Below are 23,697 nucleotides of genomic sequence, written 5' to 3' on the forward strand. Positions count from 1 at the left end.
AAGTTTTTTGTAAATAAAGTTGTTCATGAAACTGTTGTCCAATGACATGCTTGAGTTTACTTAATAGCTATTTGAGCAAGATAGCAATTTTTAGATTCTCCGTTTTGCCTTTTGTTTCAGGCTGCCTTTGTTCTTCAAAATTTGCTTGTTATACCAATGCCTGAAAGTCTCGAAGATTCAAAAGAGTATGAGTTTCAGGTCCGTAAGTAGCAATTTCTGCTTATAATTGATTTGGATAGATACAGCTTAAAGACAGACATATTTTTCCAAATGGTATAACTTACTTTTGATTGTTTGGGTGGGGGTAGGGTGTCCTAAAATGTACTCTTATCAGTGTTAAAATATTTTGCAGCTAAATTCATTGTAATAAAGTCTAGGCAGAATTTGTAAAGCTGAACGATGAACAATTGATAAGACAATAGTAAATTGCTCCAACCATAGGAAACCAAAGTAGACAGAGTCTATAAGGTCATTTTTAAATGTAAAAGGAGCAATGCTGAACAATCCTTTCAACCTGTGCAAAGGGCACAGAGAAAATGAAGGCAATGGGGATATACATGTTGAAACAGAAGCTGCATTTACAGTACATATGTTTGGATAAAAATAACATAACAAAGTAATATGCATTTCTGTGTGTTCTAAGGGTTATGTATCCGGCATATTTAGGAGCAACCCATATGGCTGTTCTCCAGATTTGGTCTGTACCCTTGAATAACGTATTTGCAAGATATGCTACAGTCACAGCAGAATTATGATTTTCTCCAACGTTGTATTTTTTGGAAAGGACCATAAATAGGGCTACATTAATGCAGCAGGAAAAACAAAAATTGGCTAAGGAAAGTTTTATTATTGCTTGATGTAAAGTGCATACATTGCTGATCTGGAAAGGGGAGAGCAAATTTGTTTTTAATGAATATTTGATGCAGAAACCATATAATTTGTGGGATTTGGAATGTGATAACTTGATTGTGTATGAGAAGGAAAATGTTCTGTTATAAACAGTTTATACTTCCAGCCTTCACTATAACAAACATTTTTGTTCCATTTCATTCAGCTTATTCAGACATAATCATCTGTAGACCATATGTTTATTTGTTGTCGTTTCCATTTCCTGGAGGACAGATTTTTCTCCATACAAACCTCTAGTTTATAAACCTTTTTGGTTTCCATTTAAAGACTGTGTGGTTAATGTGGCATTGTGCTACTAAGGACTTTTATCTTTTTTTCCATCATATGGATTCAATGTTTATTTTTAGCAGATACGCAAAAATGCTTATGTTGATTTTTCTCCTCATAAGTATGCATAGCTTTTCAGTCTTCATTAACATTTCCTTTTGATAAAGAGGGCTTATCCAGCAGTTGTTTACCATGCAGCCTAACAGTTTTTATATTATTTTTTGCTAACTTCTGCATTCTGTAATGCACACATTTCAATTGGCATTAAAATCACATCTGGTCAATTTGTTTCACATATTATAGTTGTTAACTTTATCCGTGTTGTAAGCCTGTGTGAGCAAATCATTCTCTGACACGTGGGTGCATACATGGATATGTCATTTATACCACTCCCATTACACCTGTAATGTTGGATTTATTTGCAATAAGATTAATGAAGGCATTTGTATCCAGTTTGTTTTACTACTTCATTTAAAGCACAAAATGAACTGTGGGATTCAACAAATGGGTTTAAGGTTATTAATAAATCATGTATGTCATGAGGTTTTTTAACCACATCGAATAGTATTTGGTTCATCAGATTCCATCAGACTGCATTTATGTTGCCGATGCTTGAAGATCTGCTGACAAGTAAATAGAGTTAGTGAATCCCATTCTGAACTTCTCTTATCTCCTTAATACATAATTGTTCCTTGTAAGGGCTCTGGCACACGGGGGCACTCGCGAGGCAACTTCGGCGATTTGTCGAAATCGCCCGCACAGCGTGTGCCATCCCACCGGCGACTTACATTTTCACCGGTGGGATGTTAGTTCGGGGAGATTAGTCGCCCGTGACAAGGAAGATTTGTTGCGGGCGACTAATGACTGAAAGAGTGAGGTTTCTAAGTACACAGATGGTTTTTCCTTTATGTGGGCCACCATGGCTTTCCCAGAAAGAATTACAGGACCATAAGATTCATAATATCCTACATGTATGGGACAGTGCTTCAGAGGTTTTATAGAGCAAAAGGCTGTAGGGCCCCATGCTAAAGAGGTCTAGTAAGTTTTAGCATTACCTGAAACGTGGGATATCGAAGCAGAATTAGACTAGTGAAATTAACTTGATGAGAAGTCTGTTCTTAAACTAGAGATTTCAGATTCACTGCTGCTAAATTTCTCATTGTGATGCATTTATAGGGCCCCTGTATACATGATGAGGAGTCTGGATTAACATTGGTAGGCAGAGCTGCTCTTCAAGTTTTATTACATGACTACCATTTATATGATCATGTTGGTCAGATGGTGAAAAACTGCTACTTTGGTCATTACACCTTTGGCTACAACTATTCCAGCTTTTCAAGTAAAGCTGCAAAGGATAATATTAATGGTAAGTACCTCTTTGCATTTTTTGTATGAGTAAAGGCTCTCTTAACACAGGCTTGTTTATTAGCAGAAGGGCATTAAGCATTCGTGTCATATGCCATGGCATGGCCAGTTGCCTGCTGCCATTTCAGTTACAGTCCCTTGTGAAACCCTCTTACCTGCTAAATTTGTCCAGGGTGGTTTTCCTCCTTCTGTCTGACCTGCTGTTTCCTTTTCCTACATCACACATGTTACTGTCCTCTTAATTTTGTAAATGTTAACTTTAGATCCTTGCAGTGATAACATATCACTTCCAATTTATGACACCAGATTTGCCTTTACTTTTCGATCATCCAATTTTAACACAATCAAAACAAGATGCCTGAGCACCATTTGCGCACACACATGCAAAGTGCTACCATACTTTATATTTGAGTTTATTGTTGCAACCCAAACCTTGGAGGGAGACAAATAAATGCAGTAAGGTATTTTGTTATAGGATCTGAAGACTCCCTTTACCTCTGGCAAAGTGTGCATAGCTTTTCAGGCTCCAAATCAACATTGACCACTTTGGTAGGTGACACCATTTTTTTCATATATTTACCATAAAATGTTTTGTTGTGATTCTTGAAGTAATGATTTATTAGTAGTGCCTTATTTATATTCCTTTCATCAATATCTTATCAATCCTTTACTGAATATAAGTACAGGTATATGATACGTTATACGGAAAGCTCTAAATTACAGGAAGACTATCTCCCATCTAATTTTTAAAAATTGGTTCCTTTTTCTCTGTAGGGTTTAAATGTTTTTGTGGTAGACTTTAGGTATAGAGATCCAAATTAAAGTAAGACCCCTTATCCGGAAAACCCTGGTTCCCTAGCATTCTTGATAACAGGTCCCATAGCTGTATTAGAATTGGAATCATAATCTTAAAATCATTTAGTACTTTTTTTTAAACACGAATGTTATGCATAAATCAATTTGAAATTATAGAAAAAAATAGAGAAGATGCTTCTGAAAATGATCTCGAAGTACACTAATGCCAAAAATGAGTTATCTATTTGACTTGACATATCATTTCTTACATATGTACATGGTAGTTTAGGTAGGAGGACTCCATGCCAAGGCATCTCCATTTTTTTGTTCCTTTATTACATTTAAAATTAATATTTTTTAAAGATTTACATTGTTATCCGATCTACTGCAAGTAGCCATCTAGTATCTCTTTTAATACTTGCCACTAAAGGCCCTGCCAAAAAAAAACAAAATGTATTTTTTACATAAAAATCTCATCCTTAAGTTTTAGCAGATTTTTTTAGTGCTCACAAATTAAATTCTGTGGGCAAAAATCATTTAAGGGATAAGATAAAGAAAGATAATTATTTTGGGGGGATGGTGTGACGATGTAATGCTCAATATGGTTCTTAAATCAAAATAGATAAGTGCATCTTGTTGGACAAACAAGAATGTTTACATGCAAACTTGCATCTGGGACCAGAACTATGTAACTCTAAACTGGATAAGTATGATATCAGCAAGAATCAGAGTCTTTAATATGGTGATGGTTAAAGCAAACACATTGCTGGGAGAAATGAACAGAAAGCTTTATGGGTTCACTATAACAGAGTTTCTCTATCAAGAACTGTGGCTATAAATATGCCAGCCTTGATGGGACTACAAGTTCTGAGAGGCAACTAATCATAGGGCTAAATCTAATTATTGTGCACTTACATTTTGGACAATTCACTACTTACCAGAGCATATCAGAAGGTCAATTGCCTTTACTAATGTAAGTTATTGTGGCTTTTAAAATCATGATTCTAGCTCATGTCCACATTATATACCTAGAAGTGAAGATATATGCATTCCATTGTGTATTAACTGTTACATCTTTTATATTTCATGCTGTTGTTTGCAGTCAGCTGCCTATGTAAATACAATTAGACACCAACACTAAAAAGAACAAATGCAACACCAGATACATTTGGGACTGCATATAGGAGTAAGCCAGCCATTACAGATAAATAGAAGCACATCCATAATGGAGCAATGGTAATGCTTGCGGCTAATCAAAGTGTGGCAGCACCACATATTGCTAGGCAACACACTTTCTTTATAGGTTGCAGTGGAATCTAAAAAAACAAATCCCTACAATGCAAGCCAGTCAGGTATTTGACATAATGCACCTTATTTTCTTCAGTATGTGGTAAACATGTTTAATAAAGATAATAAAACAACACAACAGCTTGTAAAAATAATTTATGATTAAGAGCCACTGTGTCTGTCCTATACATTTTGTGGATGGATAGATTAAAAAATATAGTGTAAACTTATTCTAAATAATTTGCAATTTACATTGATTTTCCATTTTGTTTAATGCGGTTTTATACTGTTAGGCAGGCTTGGCTCAGTTGATTTTTTTAAAGGCCCCTAGTATCAAATACTCTACATGTCTATGCACTTTCTTTATTCAGTTAGCCCTAGGGTTGCTAAATCTCAGTTGAGCCAAAAGTCAATGTAAATATCTCAATAAACAAAACAAAAAGAAAATAAATTGCAAATGTGTAATTTTACATCAGTTCAATTTTGGGGGTTTAGATACCTTTTAAGAGGTAAATGTGTAATTATTTTCCTTGCCTTGTTTTTCATGTTTATAAATGCTACTGACCCTGCTGGCAGTGTGAGTGTAGAGGTATAAAAACTAAACTAGCAGACAGATACATAGATCCCAAAGTCATAAATGCACTTAGTCCAATAGACTCTCCCATAGAGAAAAGTGAAACTGCCAAAGCCATGAGTTTACCATATCATCATTAAATATAAACATCATACCCTTCATTTTAGACTTCACAAAAATTTACTTGAATATATTATTCTATAACAGCAGTGCACAGGTGAGCGAGCGTGTGTTTAAAATGAGGAAAAAGTCATCCATCTTACACAGGATATTATTGTTAAAAACAATTTTGGGGTATTATCTTTATTGGAATAATGTTTTGTTAATTATTTAAGATATAATAAAGAAATTATTTGTTGCAAAAATGTTATTGAATGTCACAAACTGCAAATTTGTAATAATTCATCATAATTAATTGAAATATAAATACCATTTTTCACAGATTAATCCTGGATCATCATCCACAGTCAGTACGGACCACTTACTTTCAGTCTCTATACCTTTGTGCTTAGATAATGTTGCTGATCTACTTTCAGATCAAGGTATTTAATGATTTCTCAGCTATGGTCTGGTAAAAGTGCATTTGAGTTTCAATTTCTCTGAATTTGTCATTTCACAATAGACCTGCTACCATATTTCAACATATACAGTGGCTTGCAAAAGTATTCGGCCTCCTTGAACTTTTCCACATTTTGTCACATTACAGCCACAAACATGAATCAATTTTATTGGAATTCCACGTGAAAGACCAATACAAAGTGGTGTACACGTGAGAAGTGGAACGAAAATCATACATGATTCCAAACATTTTTTACAAATAAATAACTGCAAAGTGGGGTGTGTGTAATTATTCAGCCCCCTTTGGTCTGAGTGTAGTCAGTTGCCCATAGACATTGCCTGATGAGTGCTAATGACTAAATAGAGTGCACCTGTATGTAATCTAATGTCAGTACAAATACAGCTGCTCTGTGATGGCCTCAGAGGTTGTCTAAGAGAATATTGGGAGCAACAACACCATGAAGTCCAAAGAACACGCCAGACAGGTCAGGGATAAAGTTATTGAGAAATTTAAAGCAGGCTTAGGCTACAAAAATATTTCCAAAGCCTTGAACATCCCACGGAGCACTGTTCAAGCGATCATTCAGAAATGGAAGGAGTATGGCACAACTGTAAACCTACCAAGACAAGGCCGTCCATCTAAACTCACAGGCCGAACAAGGAGAGCGCTGATCAGAAATGCAGCCAAGAGGCCCATGGTGACTCTGGACGAGCTGCTGAGATCTACAGCTCAGGTGGGGGAATCTGTCCATAGGACAACTATAAGTCGTGCACTGCACAAAGTTGGCCTCTATGGAAGAGTGGCAAGAAGAAAGCCATTGTTAACAGAAAACCATAAGAAGTCCCGTTTGCAGTTTGCCACAAGCCATGTGGGGGACACAGCAAACATGTGGAAGAAGGTGCTCTGGTCAGATGAGACCAAAATTGAACTTTTTGGGCAAAATGCAAACCGCTATGTGTGGCGGAAAACTAACACTGCACATCACTCTGAACACACCATCCCCACTGTCAAATATGGTGGTGGCAGCATCATGCTCTGGGGGTGCTTCTCTTCAGCAGGGACAGGGAAGCTGGTCAGAGTTGATGGGAAGATGGATGGAGCCAAATACAGGGAAATCTTGGAAGAAAACCTCTTGGAGTCTGCAAAAGACTTGAGACTGGGGCGGAGGTTCACCTTCCAGCAGGACAACGACCCTAAACATAAAGCCAGGGCAACAATGGAATGGTTTAAAACAAAACATATCCATGTGTTAGAATGGCCCAGTCAAAGTCCAGATCTAAATCCAATCGAGAATCTGTGGCAAGATCTGAAAACTGCTGTTCACAAACGCTGTCCATCTAATCTGACTGAGCTGGAGCTGTTTTGCAAAGAAGAATGGGCAAGGATTTCAGTCTCTAGATGTGCAAAGCTGGTAGAGACATACCCTAAAAGACTGGCAGCTGTAACTGCAGCAAAAGGTGGTTCTACAAAGTATTAACTCAGGGGGCTGAATAATTACGCACACCCCACTTTGCAGTTATTTATTTGTAAAAAATGTTTGGAATCATGTATGATTTTCCTTCCACTTCTCACGTGTACACCACTTTGTGTTGGTCTTTCACATGGAATTCCAATAAAATTTGTTCATGTTTGTGGCTGTAATGTGACAAAATGTGGAAAAGTTCAAGGGGGCCGAATACTTTTGCAAGCCACTGTAGGAGTAGTGGGTTTCTACCCTTCATTTATAGCATCTATTAAGTCATTTTCTGTACACTTTTGACTTTTAGATTTCTGTAATAAATTACTCCAGTTTCTTTAGTGCCTTGATTCCTAGTTCTTCTAGTTCTCTGAATGCTTTCACCCCTCGCAGCTCACTTGACCATAAATTGCCTTGTCAGCACTTGCCTTTAGCTATTGCAGGTGTTTTACTTGGCTCCGGTATTCTCATGGACAATTACAACATCAAAATTCCTGTACTCAATGACAGCTACTTCCTACTTAAATATCATTGGCAAGTACAAATGCCTTGCCAACAATGACATTATGGCTTTACAAAAAAAATCTGTAAATACTTTATCACAGCACATAAACAATCAACTAGTAAGTGAGATACAAGATGTTCCATTGAGATTGCCTGCCATCAAGGTCTTCTAAAATCTTGACATTTTTGTTTTTTGAATCAACCATCCTTAAACTTACCTACAGTATATTTTTTTATTTTTATATTAAATCTTGCTCATACCATATGTTGACATTTTTTACAGATCATAACAGCAAACTTAAAACGCCATCTATAAGCACAGAAAACAGCGAGGAGACAAATTCTTTTCCTGAGCAGTGTTCTGTAGTTACCCCATGTTTGCTGTCTGCAGTGTGCAGTTTACTCGAAAATCTGCTGGCAGTGAATCCAAAAGTCACAGTAATGGAATTATCCGAGAGATGCATAGTTAAATGTATGGCAAGGTAAATAATAGTTATTGAAAACTTCTGACTTCCAATTCATATTATTATATATTATTCATATTAAAGTACATTTAAACGTAAGAATTAAATGTAGTTTGAACATGAAATATGTCCCTTCTGCTATAAGAATAAATAACATTAAACAGTATTCTTCATTTTGATATTATTTAGCTCAATTAAAGTATATATTAATTATTCACCTTGTAAGTTCTCGCTACCTTACTAAAGTTGCACGTGGCATGCTTCATAAAGGGTTAACGATTAGTTGAACTTTGTATTTCACTTTTTATATGTAAAGCACAGGTAACCCAGTTTATTATCAGAAAATATGCCAACTTAGAAAAAAATCTATGATAGCAATTTATTTAGGACAGATGGGGAGTAAGGCTAATGACACAGAGGACATTTTGTCTGCTACTGATCACTGCTGTATTGTGCCCCATGTGCTGTTAACCATAATACTTCCCAAAGGTATTGGTACTGCATTTTTTTATGTTTTGGGATATGCCCTGCTGTTAAAACTGGGTTATATTAGCTGTCCTATGCATAGACATTTATATACATATCAGGATGCTTTCCATTTAACAAGTGGGGCATTTTGACTGATTTTTTTCTGCCAGTCTTTAAAGTGCCCTGTGTACGATTAATTTGCTGTTAATGGACAAGTCAACCCAGAATATACTTTTTTTGCCTAATAAAAGAAACCAAAATTTTAAGCAACTTTGCAATATACATTCATTACAAAGTTGTAATATTTTTGAGTTATTTATGTATATAACTGCTATTAAAAGTAGTGTTTGTCCTTTTCTATTGTCCTCTGGTGGCTCTGACTCTTGAAACAATGAAACACAAGGCAGCAGACTGACAGACCTGCCTTGCTGGAGGAGACTGAACTTTGCAACATTGTTTAAAAAGTCATAACCAGGAGTTCAGCAAATGCTGTTTTCAATAAAAATTACATTTACACATAACTTACAGCACTGAAAATTTTTAATAAATTCATATTGGAAAGTTGCTTGTAATTATGTTTTTTTTTATTAGGCAAAAACTTATTTTTGGGGTTGACGTCCTTTAAAAGGCAATCTTTCTATGAGTTCCTAGCTGGCTGTCTTTAACTAAGTGAAAGTGTGCAGGGGCTGGCCAAACAATAAATAGCAACAAAGAGGGAAACATGACAAAAGGGAAAAAGCAGAGCAGCCTGTAGTATTCACGTTTCTTGAGAATTTTTATTTTTTTAGTTTGAACTAATGAACTGTATAAAATGTTTGCCTTTCTTTTTCTAATATGGTGTCCTTAGCCTCTTTGAAACCTGTTTTTCCACTTGTTTTGCAGCCTTCTAACCCCTGGGCTGCTAGAAAGGTTCTTTTCTGATCTCAAGGACCCACTTACTCATGGCCAAGCAAAAACCATGAAGTCTCAGGTCAGTTTTTCATATTGTAGCTGGAGACGATAGGGCAATATTTATTAATGGGAACTCAAAGTTAATTTGTATATGAATTTTGAGTTTCGTGTTGGTTAATTTTTTGGTGTAGTTTATGTTCTATCTATGCTCAATGTTCTTCATGATCAGGTGAATATTAATCCTTCAGAATCCAGAATATAAGGCATATTAATTTTGCTTTAAGAATAGTGTATTTTCATTATTAGCTCAACTTGTGGGATATCCATGCAAAACTGTTTTTATTGTATAATGAAAGAAAATGCAATTCTAAGCAACTTCACAATTTTTAATGATTTTAAAGTTATTTGAAAATGTAATTGCAGTTTTTGTCTGTCTTACAATTTCCATCTCCCCTTTCCCTGACTACTCATAACATTATAACCTTTTGATTAGTAAGTCAATTCTCCTTCAACCAAGACTCTATAGTTCTCTAAATGTCTGTATGTCCTGTGATTAAGGAGAATAACTGAAGTTTGCAAGGCAATGTGGGAAGTGGAATCTTTGCAGTAGAGTCAATTTATTATACACTGTTTCTGAAATTGCTATTTTCTGTTATGTTAAATCCTTTGCATCTTCAATATGGACAGGTAATGGGACCTGTTATCTAGAATGCTTGGTATTTGGTGTTTTCCAGATAAGGGGTCCTTCGGTAATTTAGATCACCATACCTTCAGGGAAGTAAGAAATCATTTAAACATTAAATAAACACAATTAGATTGTATTGCCTCCATTTAATTAATTAAATCTTATGTATCTTATATTATCAAGAACAAGATACTGTTTTATTATTATTATTATGGCGTAAAAGTAAATGATAATTAAAAATATGAATTATTTTATTAAAATGGAGTGTATGGAATATGGGCTTGCTGTGTTCGGAGCATTCTGGCTAATAGGTTTCTGGATGACTGATCCCATACCTGGCATACAGTGCAGCTATTATACTCCCATCCCTGAAGTGTTAAAAAAAAAAAAAAAAAAAAAGCAGAGGTTCGGTTTGAAGCAGATTGTTTGTGTGAAAACTAGATATGAAATAAATCACATTTCACTACTTTGAACAATGTCCGTCTGGCAGAAATAAAAGTTTACTACCAATATAGATTTTACTGATGCAGTCATTTTATTTAGCAGTTTTATTTAGTTCTAATAATCTTGACATACTATTTTAGAAGACAGGCACACTTACCCACATTCTTGTTTCTATGTATATATTGCTACTTTCATATGCAGTGCTGTACCAGCTATGCAGGTTTATTGTAATTAAGAACAGGTAACAAATAAGCAAGCAATGTAACAAATATAGTTAGTTACAAAAAAACTCAGCACTACTTGTTATGAGACATAGTAGAAGACAGGGCCCTGCCCCACACCAAAGTGGGTAAAAAAAATTGCAGACACAAATAGCAAGGTAATGAATAGAGCCTTGTAAAATTATTTAGATATTTGACCATAGATTTTAGTACTGAATAAAATACTGCTGTTGAATGACCTGAGTTTAGTTTTAAGGAGGTTGAGAGTAAATTCTGTACAGAGCCATTCAGTCATGCAGTTCCCGAGCCCTCAGTTTGCCAGATACAACAAAATCTATTAGTGGGGGGTAGCCCCCTGTGATCAAGCACATGGCCAATAGTCTTTAGCATGTGCCAAATAGACTAGAAATGTGTTTGGTGAGGGGAGGATTGCCTAGGGCAGCCTTGGATTTATATTCAGCCAAATCTGTAACTTTTTAAAAAAAGTGATGGGATGTTGGCAAATCCTTTAATTGGTTCATGCCCAAATACAATGTTTTGTTCAACATTGGAACAGCAGGTTTGTGCAAATTACAGAAAAGAAGTGGACATGGGAACTTATAAAATGTTTCTGTCTTTACTAGGCTATTGTCTTGTGGCAATATTTATCTTCCATGTCAGGACTTGCTCACACATGCCTGCTTGCAGATGCCAATCTTGTTGTGCAGGATGAAATTATAAATCCAATACTTGCTGTGATATTTTCTTCCCTGTCTATGAAGAATAACAAAACCTGGGGTAAGTCACATCCAGTTACACACTACCTTCTCAACAGTAAATCAAAACAATTCCATATCAAACCCACTCAAAAGTGTTTAGGGCATTTGTTATCAAGCCTAAATGTATCCTTTCTATTTCTAAAATGACAGGAAGTTTATTTTATTATCTAGGCCAAGCTTATGGTATATCTACAATAAAGACTTTAAATTTAATGGGCATACCATTTTAGCATGCCTGCCTGCCTATATTGCATATGCATTAATATCTACCCACATTGTGTGTTTTCTGCACTGGTACTTTTAGAATATGAAAACAAAGCTACAAAGGGACTGCATATATGGCAAATCACTCACAGAACAGGGCTTTAATGAGGGCGAGTGCACTGGCATTGCCTCCCATGGTTGGAGCAGTTTGGAATGGAGCAGCAGCTCCAAAAAAGTTAAAAAGCAACTTTTACAGAATAGTATTAAAAACAGCATTGCCTCAGTAGGAATCAAGGCCTATTGTGCTCTTAGAAATAGTTGCTTTTCAGCATATTTAGAACTTCTGCTCAGTTCTTAATATATGCTTAATCTTTTAGATACAGCTTTAGTAACATACATCATGCACTAGTTAATATACATGGATTTTTTTTTATAATATTCGCAATGTTTGCAATGAATTTGATCTGGCTTTACAATTACAGTATAATTTATTTTACATATACATCATTTTTTTTTCCAGACACTGAACTGCAGTATGCCATTTATCAAGCATGGACAGATATGTTTACATTTTTAGCAATATTGTTAAAAAAAAGTGGTCAAATTATCCTTTTTCAACTGGAAGCTGTGCTAGCAAAATATGGAAATATTCTGCTGGGTAAGTGCAGAATTATGTAATTATTAATGTATGTATATTTTTTTTTATATAGAGGTACTTTTGTTAGCAGAACTGTACAGCAGAACAATAAATTAATAGAACAAGGAGGGGGCAATACAATAATATATACAAATAAACACAAAGTACAGTTACATTAAAGAGCTAAGTGTCAAAGGGACAAGAGAAAGGAGATCCCTGCCCTGTAGATCTTATAATCTATCTTGTTTTATGTAATGGCATATATAGTTTAATTTATACAAGCTTCCCTTTACTGTCCTTTTAAGGGAGACGACAGCAGTGACATTTTCCTACATTGTAGTTATTTGATTCTAATAACCTTAACATTTCTTCTTCTCCAAGATACTGTGGATGAGTGTTTAAGCCTAGCCACAAGCCATTCAAAGCTCTATACAGCCTGTCTGCAGTTCCTTGCATTGCTCTTCAGTGAACATGGAAAACATCCCAAGCTATCTTCATCCACAACTGCAGCACTGTGCTCCCTCCTAGATGGAAATGAAAACATGGGATATGTCCTTTGCAAGTCACTCCTTCGGGTTAATATTTAATAATTATATGGAATTCAACTCTGTTTCGAGAGGGATAGATGCAGGACACTCCCATTGCCTAGAATTTCAGTGTAATTATGTACAGCTTATGTATACATCTTGATAAAGGTCCCGGGTGAGGACCAAAACATTGATCTAAATAAAAGTAGTATCTTTCTTTGATAGGATATACCTGCCTGAATTTGCAGGGGAAATACAACTAGGCATGATCTAATTGAAATTTAGGATCAGTATTTAGATCCTGTCTGTGTACTTAAATCTTCTGTGTAACCAGCTGCTACATGCTTCTTTCAATGGTATATGGTAGACTAGTGAATTGCCTCCCCGCAGCACCTAGCAGAGAACCATTTATGACTTTTTTAAGGCATTATTTTGGCATTGCCAAAATACACTATACTGTCCAGGTGTCATGCTCTGCATGCGGGTAACTTGTTTAATAACTAATGGCTTTAATTTCAGCATGTTTCTTGTGGTATGATTGTAATACAAATGGCAAATATAAGGAGAACTTGATCTTAACAAAGAGGTAGAGTAGAAATGCTGCTCGTTATGTTTTGGACTTCTGTACCAAACCAAGGCCGCCACAGCCCTTTAGCAGGGAAGATATGTGCCTCCAAAGATGCCCTAGTAGCTCCCCATTTTCATTTCTGCTGAGTCACATAAATGTAACTATAAATGACTAATTAATAATTAATTTAGATTCTCATTATATGGACGCTCCGAACCAAGTGCAATTAGCATCAGAAATAACAATCAGTCCTATACCATCAGATTATTTGACAGGCAAACCTTGTTTTCTGCTTGATAATTTTCAGTGACCCTTAAGCTTAGCTTCTCAACTGCTGTCCAGAGCACACTGAGCATGTGCATGTCACTTCTTACAGAATCTAAAACTCTAAAAAAATCCCCACCTACGGGTGGGCGATATCGGGGAGTGTGTAGGCTAATTCTAGGGCCAAAACGATCCTGGGGCCAAATGATCAAATTATATAGTCGGCAATGGGGCAGTTGGTTTAGGGACTGCATCAACGAGCCGATGCGGTCCCCATTCCGACTAGATTTTCTAACCTGCCCGATCGAGATCTGGCCGATTACAGGCCAGATATCGGTCGAGCAGGCCCATCTGTAGTCCCCATATACGGGCTGATTAGCTGCGATAATGCTGATATTATATTCCCATGTAAATCTCCATGTAGAAAATAACACATTGTTTTTCTACAGAGCTGTGACGAAAAGGCTACAGATAACCCTCTCAGACAAATTTGTACAAGAACCTTAATCCTACTGTTGGCTGTTAGCAGAAGTGCAAGGAAGTACAGTCTAGATGGTGAGTATTTTAGTGTCATTACATTTCCAAGAAAGTTTTTCTTGTTAGAAATATGCTGTGGTTACAAACATTAATTGATCAAGTAATACTGAACCCTGAGATATGATTTAAAGCACAAATTCAGTCATCTTGTCAGCATAGTTCATTTTTTAGACCACAATCACACACATTGATTCTTTGTCCACTGTAAGAAGCATCAAGTACATTTGTTGTACTATGCTTTCTAGAGAAAAGTCACTGTGACAAATGCAATTAGGACATGCCAGTCATTCGACTGACTGTCAGTCCCGCTTAATCTGTAAACACTTGTTTGAAGAGCTTATCATTGTGTCCCAAGTACTTGCTGGGTATTTTCAGCTTGCCCATTAATTGTGCTACTTTTGATATCCTTGAAACATTTGTCAGCATAAACCAGCTTTTTGCCCCCACAGCATCTTTCTTCAGTTAAAGCTTCCTAAAACTTAGACCAGTGTGAACTGTTTGCTTATAAATCTATTCTACAAAAACTTCTTTGAAAATTATCATTTTCATTTTTATTTATTATATATATATATATATATATATATATATATATATATATATATATATAAATAATAAATATATAAATAATAAATATATAAATAATAAATATATAAATAAATAAATAATAAATATATATATATATATATTTATTTTATATATTAATTTTATTTATCATTATTTATATTCATTTTTCATTTTTATATTATCATTTTCAAATATAAAAGCTATATTCTTCTTTGCTGCCCATTGTCAGAATCTTTTGCTTAATTTAAAAATTATTTGAAAAAAATGTTCAAAAACTTTTTTGTAGAATAGATGTATAAGTTTTAAGTTAGCACTTGGTTTGACACTGGTTTAGCTGAGATGGATGGGTGGGCCAGGCATGATCTGTGAACAAATCAATTGTAAAGCAGGGCATATACAAAATACATTTACAACTATCTATGTGTTTGCTGCTCAGGTGTAGCACGAGATAGGCATCATCAGACGCCTCCAGAACTTTTTAGCTAACAAAGGCTTTCAAATACAGGATTACTTTTCGCACAAATAAAATTAGGTTTCCTCCTTGTACAGTTCCAGTTCTGCCAAGTGTCCCATAGAGGATTGATACTTTTAACAACAGGAGAATAGCAGTGGTTTGAAAACAGTCAGATATAAAATTACAGCCTCAACAACCAAGTGCACTGAATTCTAGTCTCAAAGCATATGTTAGTAGATCTTATCAATATAGGCAGTTTCTACAAAAAGCTTCGTAGTCTGATAAATATATAGAGTGCAGTGCTCAGGGAGACTTCCTTCACAGTTGCTACACCCCCCACTTCTTGTAACATCACCTCCTTCCCTATGCTCAGTTATCCCTACATAAAGGTAACTAAAATACTGTACAGACTGTTCCACTTCCCCACCCATTTTCCCTTTTCTGATATCAGTAATGAACTTTCTTTTTGCAGCCCAAGGTTATATGCTTACTTTATATGTGACAGTGTTCAACAGAAAATAAGATGTAAAGCGTAAATCTTTTTTTAATCCTATTTAGCTCACTTGGTGGATGGCTGTATTCAAGAAATAAAACACATTCACGCCCAGCTAAACCTTGATTCCCTGAGGCCTGGGAAAGCAGCACACAAGAAAAAGGTATCTGTAAACTAGGGTTAACCCTTGCAGCAAATAAGCTAGTGTCCTATACCCCACATAATGTATTGCTTGGTTAGAAATCTTTGCAAATCAAAATTTGTACAGTATAAAAAAAAAGTGTGTGAAAAAATATAAATGAAAGAATGTAGACATCATTTAACAATTTTGTTTTAATATTTCAATACTAGTTTTAGCTCCACAGTGGAGTGGATAGTAAATTACACAGTAAGCAGAGTATTGCATAATGATACTGTGGGATTACCAGTGACATTTGTAAAGCCCCATATTAGCATGTAAAGTGAACTCCAAAAAATATATAGCTCTTTTTTCTGCTTGGCTCAGAAGCAAAGTCCAAATTTTTATCCAGCTCAGCATTTTTTTTAGCCTGGGGATTTGTTTAACATGCCATTTTATTACTTTGTTACTGTGGCTAAATTGCAGTGGTAGAACCCAGATATTTCTTATGAATCTTCATTAGAATCAATGGAAATCACCCAGAATTTGGCACATTCCCATGGCATCAGGGGATGAATACAGTCACAAGCCGTTTTCAAGCTTACATTGATTGAAATCAAAAGTGAAATGTGATCTGTGACCCTACTGGGACCAAAACCACTATGAGTGATCTCTCTTTAGATACTCTGGACAGTCAAGAAAGATCACTGGTACCTTATATGAAAAAATTAAAGGCTACTGCAGTTTACACGTGAAAAAAATATCTTAAATCATTTTATGAAGCTTTAATGTAACCAAAAAACCCTACGGTATTAAAAGGGATTCCCCGCCCAATAATTGTAGCAAAAGTTGTAAAGCTGTAATGTACGGGATTGCTATTGAAATCAACAACATGAGTTACGGTTTCTCAATGCTGCATATATTTTGTTTTTTTTAGGAGGAAAATCATCTGAAACAGTTAAAAGTTCTAATGCAGATTCTAAGGAATTGTCTTTATCAAAATGAGGAAGGAAAAGTAAGTATTAAAAAGAGATAACATTTCAACCTGTACTTTTTTTTGGAGAATTTGCCTTTGGTTGCAACAATCAGCATTCACACAAGAATGCAGAGGCATTTGATTTCTCAGATTGTCATCTACAGAGGAGCGGGTCCACCTTTTTAGGAGAAACTTGCTGCACAGCAGCACGGGTTGCATGTTGCTATACTTGCTAGTCATTGCTGTAGGAGATAATGTGACATGTTTTCAGTGGAGAAACCACTTCTTGTACTTAGAGCACTACCACTCCATTTTCTTTAAAGGAATAGTCAAGGGGTGCCACTTGGTCCATCTCAGCATTTTACCCTGGCATTGCACTCATATTTTTTTAAAAAAAAATGCACCACCTTCTTCTGAGATCCCAGGTATGGGCATGCACATGCGCAAATCAGGTCTTTTTTGGAGATTACTGTGCATGTGACCTTACCTGGGAGCACTGTGGAAGATGTTGGCACAAAGTCCCCCGGTCCTTTGCATTTCAGATGAATGCCCTGGTTAGAAAATGTAGTCTCTCGGGACTGCCTATTTTGGTTATCCCCCAGTTTTTTTTTTACCTTTCATTATCTTTTAATGTAAAAGATAATTCATAATGTACTTGATTTATAAATATATTTTACATTGGTATTAGCCTTTTCAATTTCCTGCACTGAACTGACTTCTAAGAACACAAGTATAAGTTTTCTTGTAATACATGTTATTGTACATGTAAGGTTCATATTATATATTTTTTCCCCATATTTAAAGGCTGCAGCCATAGATTCCCAGTTTCCTTTTGTTCTACATTCTCTTTGGCCCTGGTTATTGATGGATGATGCTTTGATGCAAGGTGCTCTGCAATTACTTTGTGTCTACACAGCATACTACCCTGCAGGTAATGGAGAAAAGTCCTTATACCTTATGTCTTGGATGAAAAACAGCAGAACAGAACTTTCTTAACAACATGTTAAAGCCTAGCTATGCTTATTGAGTTGGTCTGTAATAATAATACCTGAAATTTGTAGGATGAAGGATCATCTGTCACAGCAGGTCTCCACACAAAACTGTTTTCAGTGGTTTTTAAAGTCTTAAAATATTGTAGCTGATGTCAGTTCTTCTCTGTGTCTGTTAATCTGCTGGTTTGTTTTACAGAGTTAATGGACAGAACCAGAAGTACAGAGTTTAGTAGAGACAAGCCAGATGTGGTTTTCAATAGTGTTTACATGTACAAATTACTTTTAAACTGCAAAAATGTTATATATAATATATAATAGAAAGGGCACACTCGCGTGCAGCTCCTACCAGATTCCCCATGCAAGACTTTGTAGCAAGGAGTGTGCTGCTACCTCCTCCTCACTTTTTAGTACAGCAAGAATTTTATTGGCTGCCAGTGAGTTTATACAATGTAAATGAGAATCCGTGGCGTTTCTGCAAAATACGGTATCGCCATTGCTCGTATTTATTTCTGTTACAAGCTGCTAATCGCTGCAAGAAAGTAGTGATGGTAGGGTTGGTGATTAGAAAATTTTAAGTCCCTATTGTCTAAATACTTATACAAAATGGTGGCCATCCCCTTCAGCTACTGCATGTGCTGCACTGTCCTTAAGTTGGCTATACAAAAGCTGACTTCAGCAACAGGCTGGTTAAATAACTGTGTTAGTATATACTAATGGAGCCAGTTAATAGACAAGGAAAAGTGAGATGAAAATGTAGCCCCTCACTTCCTAAAGCTCATGATTCTTCCATGTGAAAGAAGGAGCATTTGCAGATGAAATGTGCAAACTAAATGTTAAAGTATCTTCATATTAGCATTCTTATCTTGATACTTAGTATGGCAGCTTCAAGGCAGGAGAGTCAAGGGGTCCTCCATCCACCTTTCCCCAATCACCTTTTTTCTAATCTGCAGCTGCCAACATTATATATTTATAAAGAGTTCACAGGGGGTCACGCAGAGTGTCCTTTATTAATTATTTGATTATTGAAACTTAGCAGTAGCTGCTGCATTTCCCACCCTAGGCTTATACTCGAGTCAATAAATTTTTCCAGTTATCTTAGGTAAAATTAGGTACCTCAGCTTATATTCGGATCAGCTTATACTCAAGTATATCCGGTAATAGTCTTTCCGCACACACTAAGAATTTCTTTGTGGCCCGTAGGAGGCAAACTATAAAACCTTGGAGTTAAGTATACCACAGCAGCGATGTTTATTGTTATAAAAATGCTATTCTTTATTTCTGGTATGGTAGCCATATAAATAAAATAAACTTAATGCTGATGCTGTGTTTTTTTTGTCCTATCTTTCACATTCAAAATATTCTAACTGGATTTTTTTTCTTTGAAAAGCATGTACTTCCTTATGTTGGACAAACACTGGAGTGACAACACCACAACCTCCCCCCAAAACAGGTGCAAGCAATTCCCTTATGCACAACATATTGAAGCTAGCCTCTGACTCTACTGCTAATAACAGTACTGTTCAACAGATGGCTTTTGCTCTACTTTCAAATCTTGTTGTAATTCAGGACTCCAAATGTATTATTCAGAAGGTATGTTTGTATTACAAATACGCGTTTCTTTTATACAGCCATTTGCAGGAGCACCTATATTTAAATTATTTTACAAATAGAAGGCTGAAGTTGATTTACTTCTTTCAGTTCAGGAAAATGTTGATCCTTTGACTTGATTTTCAATTTTTGTGTGTTTGAATGTAGATGAATATAGTACAAATGACATGTAAAAGTGAAAGTATGCATTAGAATACTGAAGTGAATAGTTAGCAGTATGCCTTCATATCTAACAGGTAAAGTTATGCTCACCACTACATAGCGTTCATACAGACAAAGAAAAGAGCCCCTCTGCACTCACCCATCTCTCTCTCTCTCTCTCTCTCTCTCTCTCTCTCTCTCATATATATAATATAAGACATTCTGTGCATTAAGCTACTAGGAAAATTCACTTCTTCATTACTTCATTACAGCTTTATTATACATTTTTCACAGGGACCGAGTATCCTTTCAAGAATAAAATTCTCAAATGGTCACCCTTTTATTGGCTCCACTGGTCAGGATTACCTGACTGTAGTTGGAAATTACTCTCTGCTATGACAATCACTTTTACAGTTGTATACAAAACTTTTATTTTTGATTGGTTACAACATTCATTTGTTTTTGTTTTTATTTTCTTTTTGGCAGAGTAACTTTCTACAGAACTTTCTTACCCTTTCGCTGCCAAAAGCTGGAACCAAGAGCCTTTGTATCTTGGCAAATAATTGGCTAAAATTTCTTTGGAACCTGTCAATGGGAAGTGATGGTCAACAAATGATCCTGAAACTAAAAGGAAGTTTAGACCTTCTTGTTGAGTTGACAACATACAAGCAAAAGATGATTTCCCCTGTTGCCTTGCTTATTTTGCATAATGTCTGTTTCAATACAGCAAATAAAGCCAAGATACTATCAAACGGTAATTATTTTGTGTTATGCATGTTTTGGGTGAAAGTGTAGGGCATAATACAGATGTTTTGATGTGTTTGGAAGAACAGACCAACTGACCTTTTAAATTTTGCAAATGCAATATGTTGACTATTATATTTAAAATGACAGAAAGCAAGACAAAAATGTACAACTTCATTGGTTAAATGTATTTTTAGACTTGTTTTTCAATTGATCCTAAAAAGATTTGTGCTTTTAGGATCTATTCTATATATTTAATAGCCATTCTTTTAAAAAAAAAACATGTGGTGATGGAATCGTTGGAAAAAGGCGAAAGCTTTGTGAACTACCACGATTATTCTCCATGTTATGTGGCCTTCATTTATCCTTCATTGTTTTTAATTTTTTATTGTTTTAGTTTATTGGAACCTTTCACAAACAATAAGCATTTAGCATTATCTGGAATAGTGTAGGTTAAATCCAGAAGTTTCAGGTTTCTGTTCATGATTAAACCCTAGGAGGGCTCCCCTTGTTATTATGTTTGTGAATGGTTATTTAAGTAAATATCTTTTTTTGTTTGTTTGTTTGTTTGTTTAAATATTTATCCCATTTCTAAGACTCAAATAACCTGCTACATTTTTATGACATAGACAGGCAACCCGTATGCACTTTTTTGAATTGTTTAGCCTCTGTTCCTTGCATGGCATATCAAAATATTAATAGACCATCTCTATACTCACCATGTAATAGATATCAATACCTGGATGTCCAGCCAAAGTTTATATTTACAATCCATACAAACAAGCATCTGCTCTAAAGCCGCAGTCTCAAAAAAGCCTTTAAAGATTTAATTAATGGATGTGTCTGTCAGACACAGTGATTTGGAGGCATACATGGCAGATACTTTTACACAAGTGTTTATGTTAAGGGGCTTTGCCTGAACCTTTGTAGGGGTCTCAGAAAAACATATCCTTAGCTCTCCTTGTATGCATTGCAAGCTTGATATTTATATTGAACTCTTGGGAAAGCAAAGGCAGTTATAACCTTTATATTTCATTGCTTTACGTTTATACAGATTGACTTAGAGCTATATTCTATTGTTATTGTCTTGCTGAAAACATTTGATAAATATATAAGTACTTTATAGAAAAATCATAAAAACAACTGTATTATATAATGACTTCTTTTAAGCGCTTGTATGAAAAGTTTCCTCCAGGCAAAGTGTTGTTTAAGCATTCACATAAGTTGGCCTTGAGTGGCAGCTGAGCTTGTAGTGGGATGTTTGGAGAGATCAGTTAATTCTTCACAAACTTCACAAGCACTTCTTACTTTCTGTTCTTGCTTTGACTTAAACATTTAAAAAGTAACTTCCATTTCTTCGCTATATTAAAATGGGTAAAATGCTTAAAAGCGATAGCAGGATACATCTGTATAGATTTTGCCTTTTTGCTAAGATTGAATTCATTTTAAATTCTTCAACAACCTCTCACAGGAGCCTTGGTTCTGATAAGTAATTAAAGCTCACATTACATCCCAAGAAGTTAAAAATGGTTTGTTCACATTTAGGGGCCCATTTACTTACTCACGAACCGGCCGAATGCGCCCGATTGCGTTTTTTTTCGTAATGATCGGTATTTGGCGATTTTTTCGGGAAAATTATCGCGCCTTTTTCGTAGCCATTCCGAAAGTTGCGCAAAATGTTGCGATTTTTTCGTAGCGTTCGGATTCATTCAAGCTTCAGTATGGTGACTTTTCTTGGGCCAGGTTGGAGCTGCAGGGTGCCATTGAGTCCTATGGGAGGCTTCCAAAATCATGCTAAGTCTGAAAGTTTCAGCCGCCGCTTACGAGTGCTCAATACGAAAAAGTTGCGACAAGATACGAGCGAATCGTAATGGCTACGAAAAACTCGCGTTTTTTCGCGAAAATCGTATTGGTAACGAAAAAGTTGCGACAATTTCAGAAAAGTCGTAAAGGCGCAGAAAAAATCGCAAAAAAAACGAAAAAGTCGCAAAATGTTCGTTTTCCAATCTGAATTTTTCCAATTCGAATTCGTGTCTTAGTAAATCAGCCCCTTAGAGTCATTTTCACTTTAAGTTTTATATGTTAATCTTACAATAAATAAAGTTTGCAGAATACAGGAAATCTACCGCACTGAAGTTATGTTGATTTATGCTAATGCAGAGGTTTAAGGCTGCCTTTTGGTTTGAACACGATAAAAGTATTAGCAAGGCAATTTAATGCAAACTAATTCCTGTCCATATTCATCAAATGTCCTAGCCAGCTCTGCTCATTTTTGCCTTCTATGTTTTCTGTGACTGGCTACCCTTTTGTTAGATGAAACTGCTGTATAAAAAGTGTACAGTGACCCTATACATTATTATACATACATAAATGAAAGGAGACATATCATGTGAAAATTAAAATTAACCAGTACATTATACTCCTCTAAATATAGAAGGATTATGCTTAAAAAAAGTTGTGTTTCAGACTGAATTATTAAGAAATTCCCCCAAAACCCCACTAGTCCCGCCCATCTGTTCGACCCAGTGGCACTCAGTACACTGCACTGTAGGATAGGAACCAATCAGCAGCTAGGCTGACCTGATAGGGAACTGAAGCCTGTCATTGCTTGCATGACTGCAGGGCTGTGATTGGCTATCCCCCTCCTACTGTGCTTCTGGCAGGGACTGTTAGGGCACGCCTACCCCTCATTTGAAACAGGAACAGGGACCTGATAGGATCAATAGAGAGCTCCAATAAAGGGGCCATTTTTACATATAGTATTACTTTTTAGTCCAAACTAAAACCAGCACCATTTACAATTGCCCACAAAATTAGGGTTTTTATCATTTATCCAATATGTCTCCTTTAAATAATTTAAAAAACGAAGGTATTTATTTTTCATGAAGGTAATATTTGAAACATCTCTAGATTATGTATTTCCACAGACCTGCTTTGTTAGAATAAATAAATTGTTACCAAGGAAAATAGAAAAATCCTCTGTCAGAAGCTCATCTGCCAATAGCAAATCATAACATAAAAAAAGGGTGGGGCCTGTGAAATGCACATAGAATAAATTATTCGTAGGTAATATTTCAAAAAGCATAACTGGATGTCAGCATGTTTATTCTAGAAGATAATTAAGCTTTTATTTAGTATAACTGAGCTTAGTTCAGATTTACAGTACGGATCTGGCATATCTGATGCTTAAAGGAGCAGTTACCCCCTTTTTTCAGCATTGGCT

At 35.8% G+C, this 23,697-nt stretch overlaps 1 protein-coding gene across 2 annotated transcripts in view; it reads left to right on the top strand.

The window, feature by feature from the left end:
* The window catches only part of rttn (rotatin), an 83,995-nt gene that overhangs the window by 58,398 nt on the left and 1,900 nt on the right, over positions 1–23,697 (top strand). For both annotated transcript variants that reach the window (XM_031903768.1, XM_002939620.5), the window contains exons 33-47: positions 121–198; positions 2,353–2,542; positions 3,017–3,090; positions 5,640–5,739; positions 8,000–8,198; positions 9,531–9,618; positions 11,513–11,666; positions 12,372–12,509; positions 12,870–13,063; positions 14,297–14,402; positions 15,961–16,058; positions 16,951–17,028; positions 17,794–17,920; positions 19,369–19,571; positions 20,217–20,484. In XM_031903768.1, the coding sequence (XP_031759628.1) occupies positions 121–198; positions 2,353–2,542; positions 3,017–3,090; positions 5,640–5,739; positions 8,000–8,198; positions 9,531–9,618; positions 11,513–11,666; positions 12,372–12,509; positions 12,870–13,063; positions 14,297–14,402; positions 15,961–16,058; positions 16,951–17,028; positions 17,794–17,920; positions 19,369–19,571; positions 20,217–20,484 (2,095 nt within the window). The remainder of the gene's footprint in view (positions 1–120; positions 199–2,352; positions 2,543–3,016; positions 3,091–5,639; positions 5,740–7,999; positions 8,199–9,530; positions 9,619–11,512; positions 11,667–12,371; positions 12,510–12,869; positions 13,064–14,296; positions 14,403–15,960; positions 16,059–16,950; positions 17,029–17,793; positions 17,921–19,368; positions 19,572–20,216; positions 20,485–23,697) is intronic.

This window comes from Xenopus tropicalis, chromosome 6, assembly GCF_000004195.4.
Source record: "Xenopus tropicalis strain Nigerian chromosome 6, UCB_Xtro_10.0, whole genome shotgun sequence".
Taxonomy (NCBI): Eukaryota; Metazoa; Chordata; class Amphibia; order Anura; family Pipidae; genus Xenopus; species Xenopus tropicalis.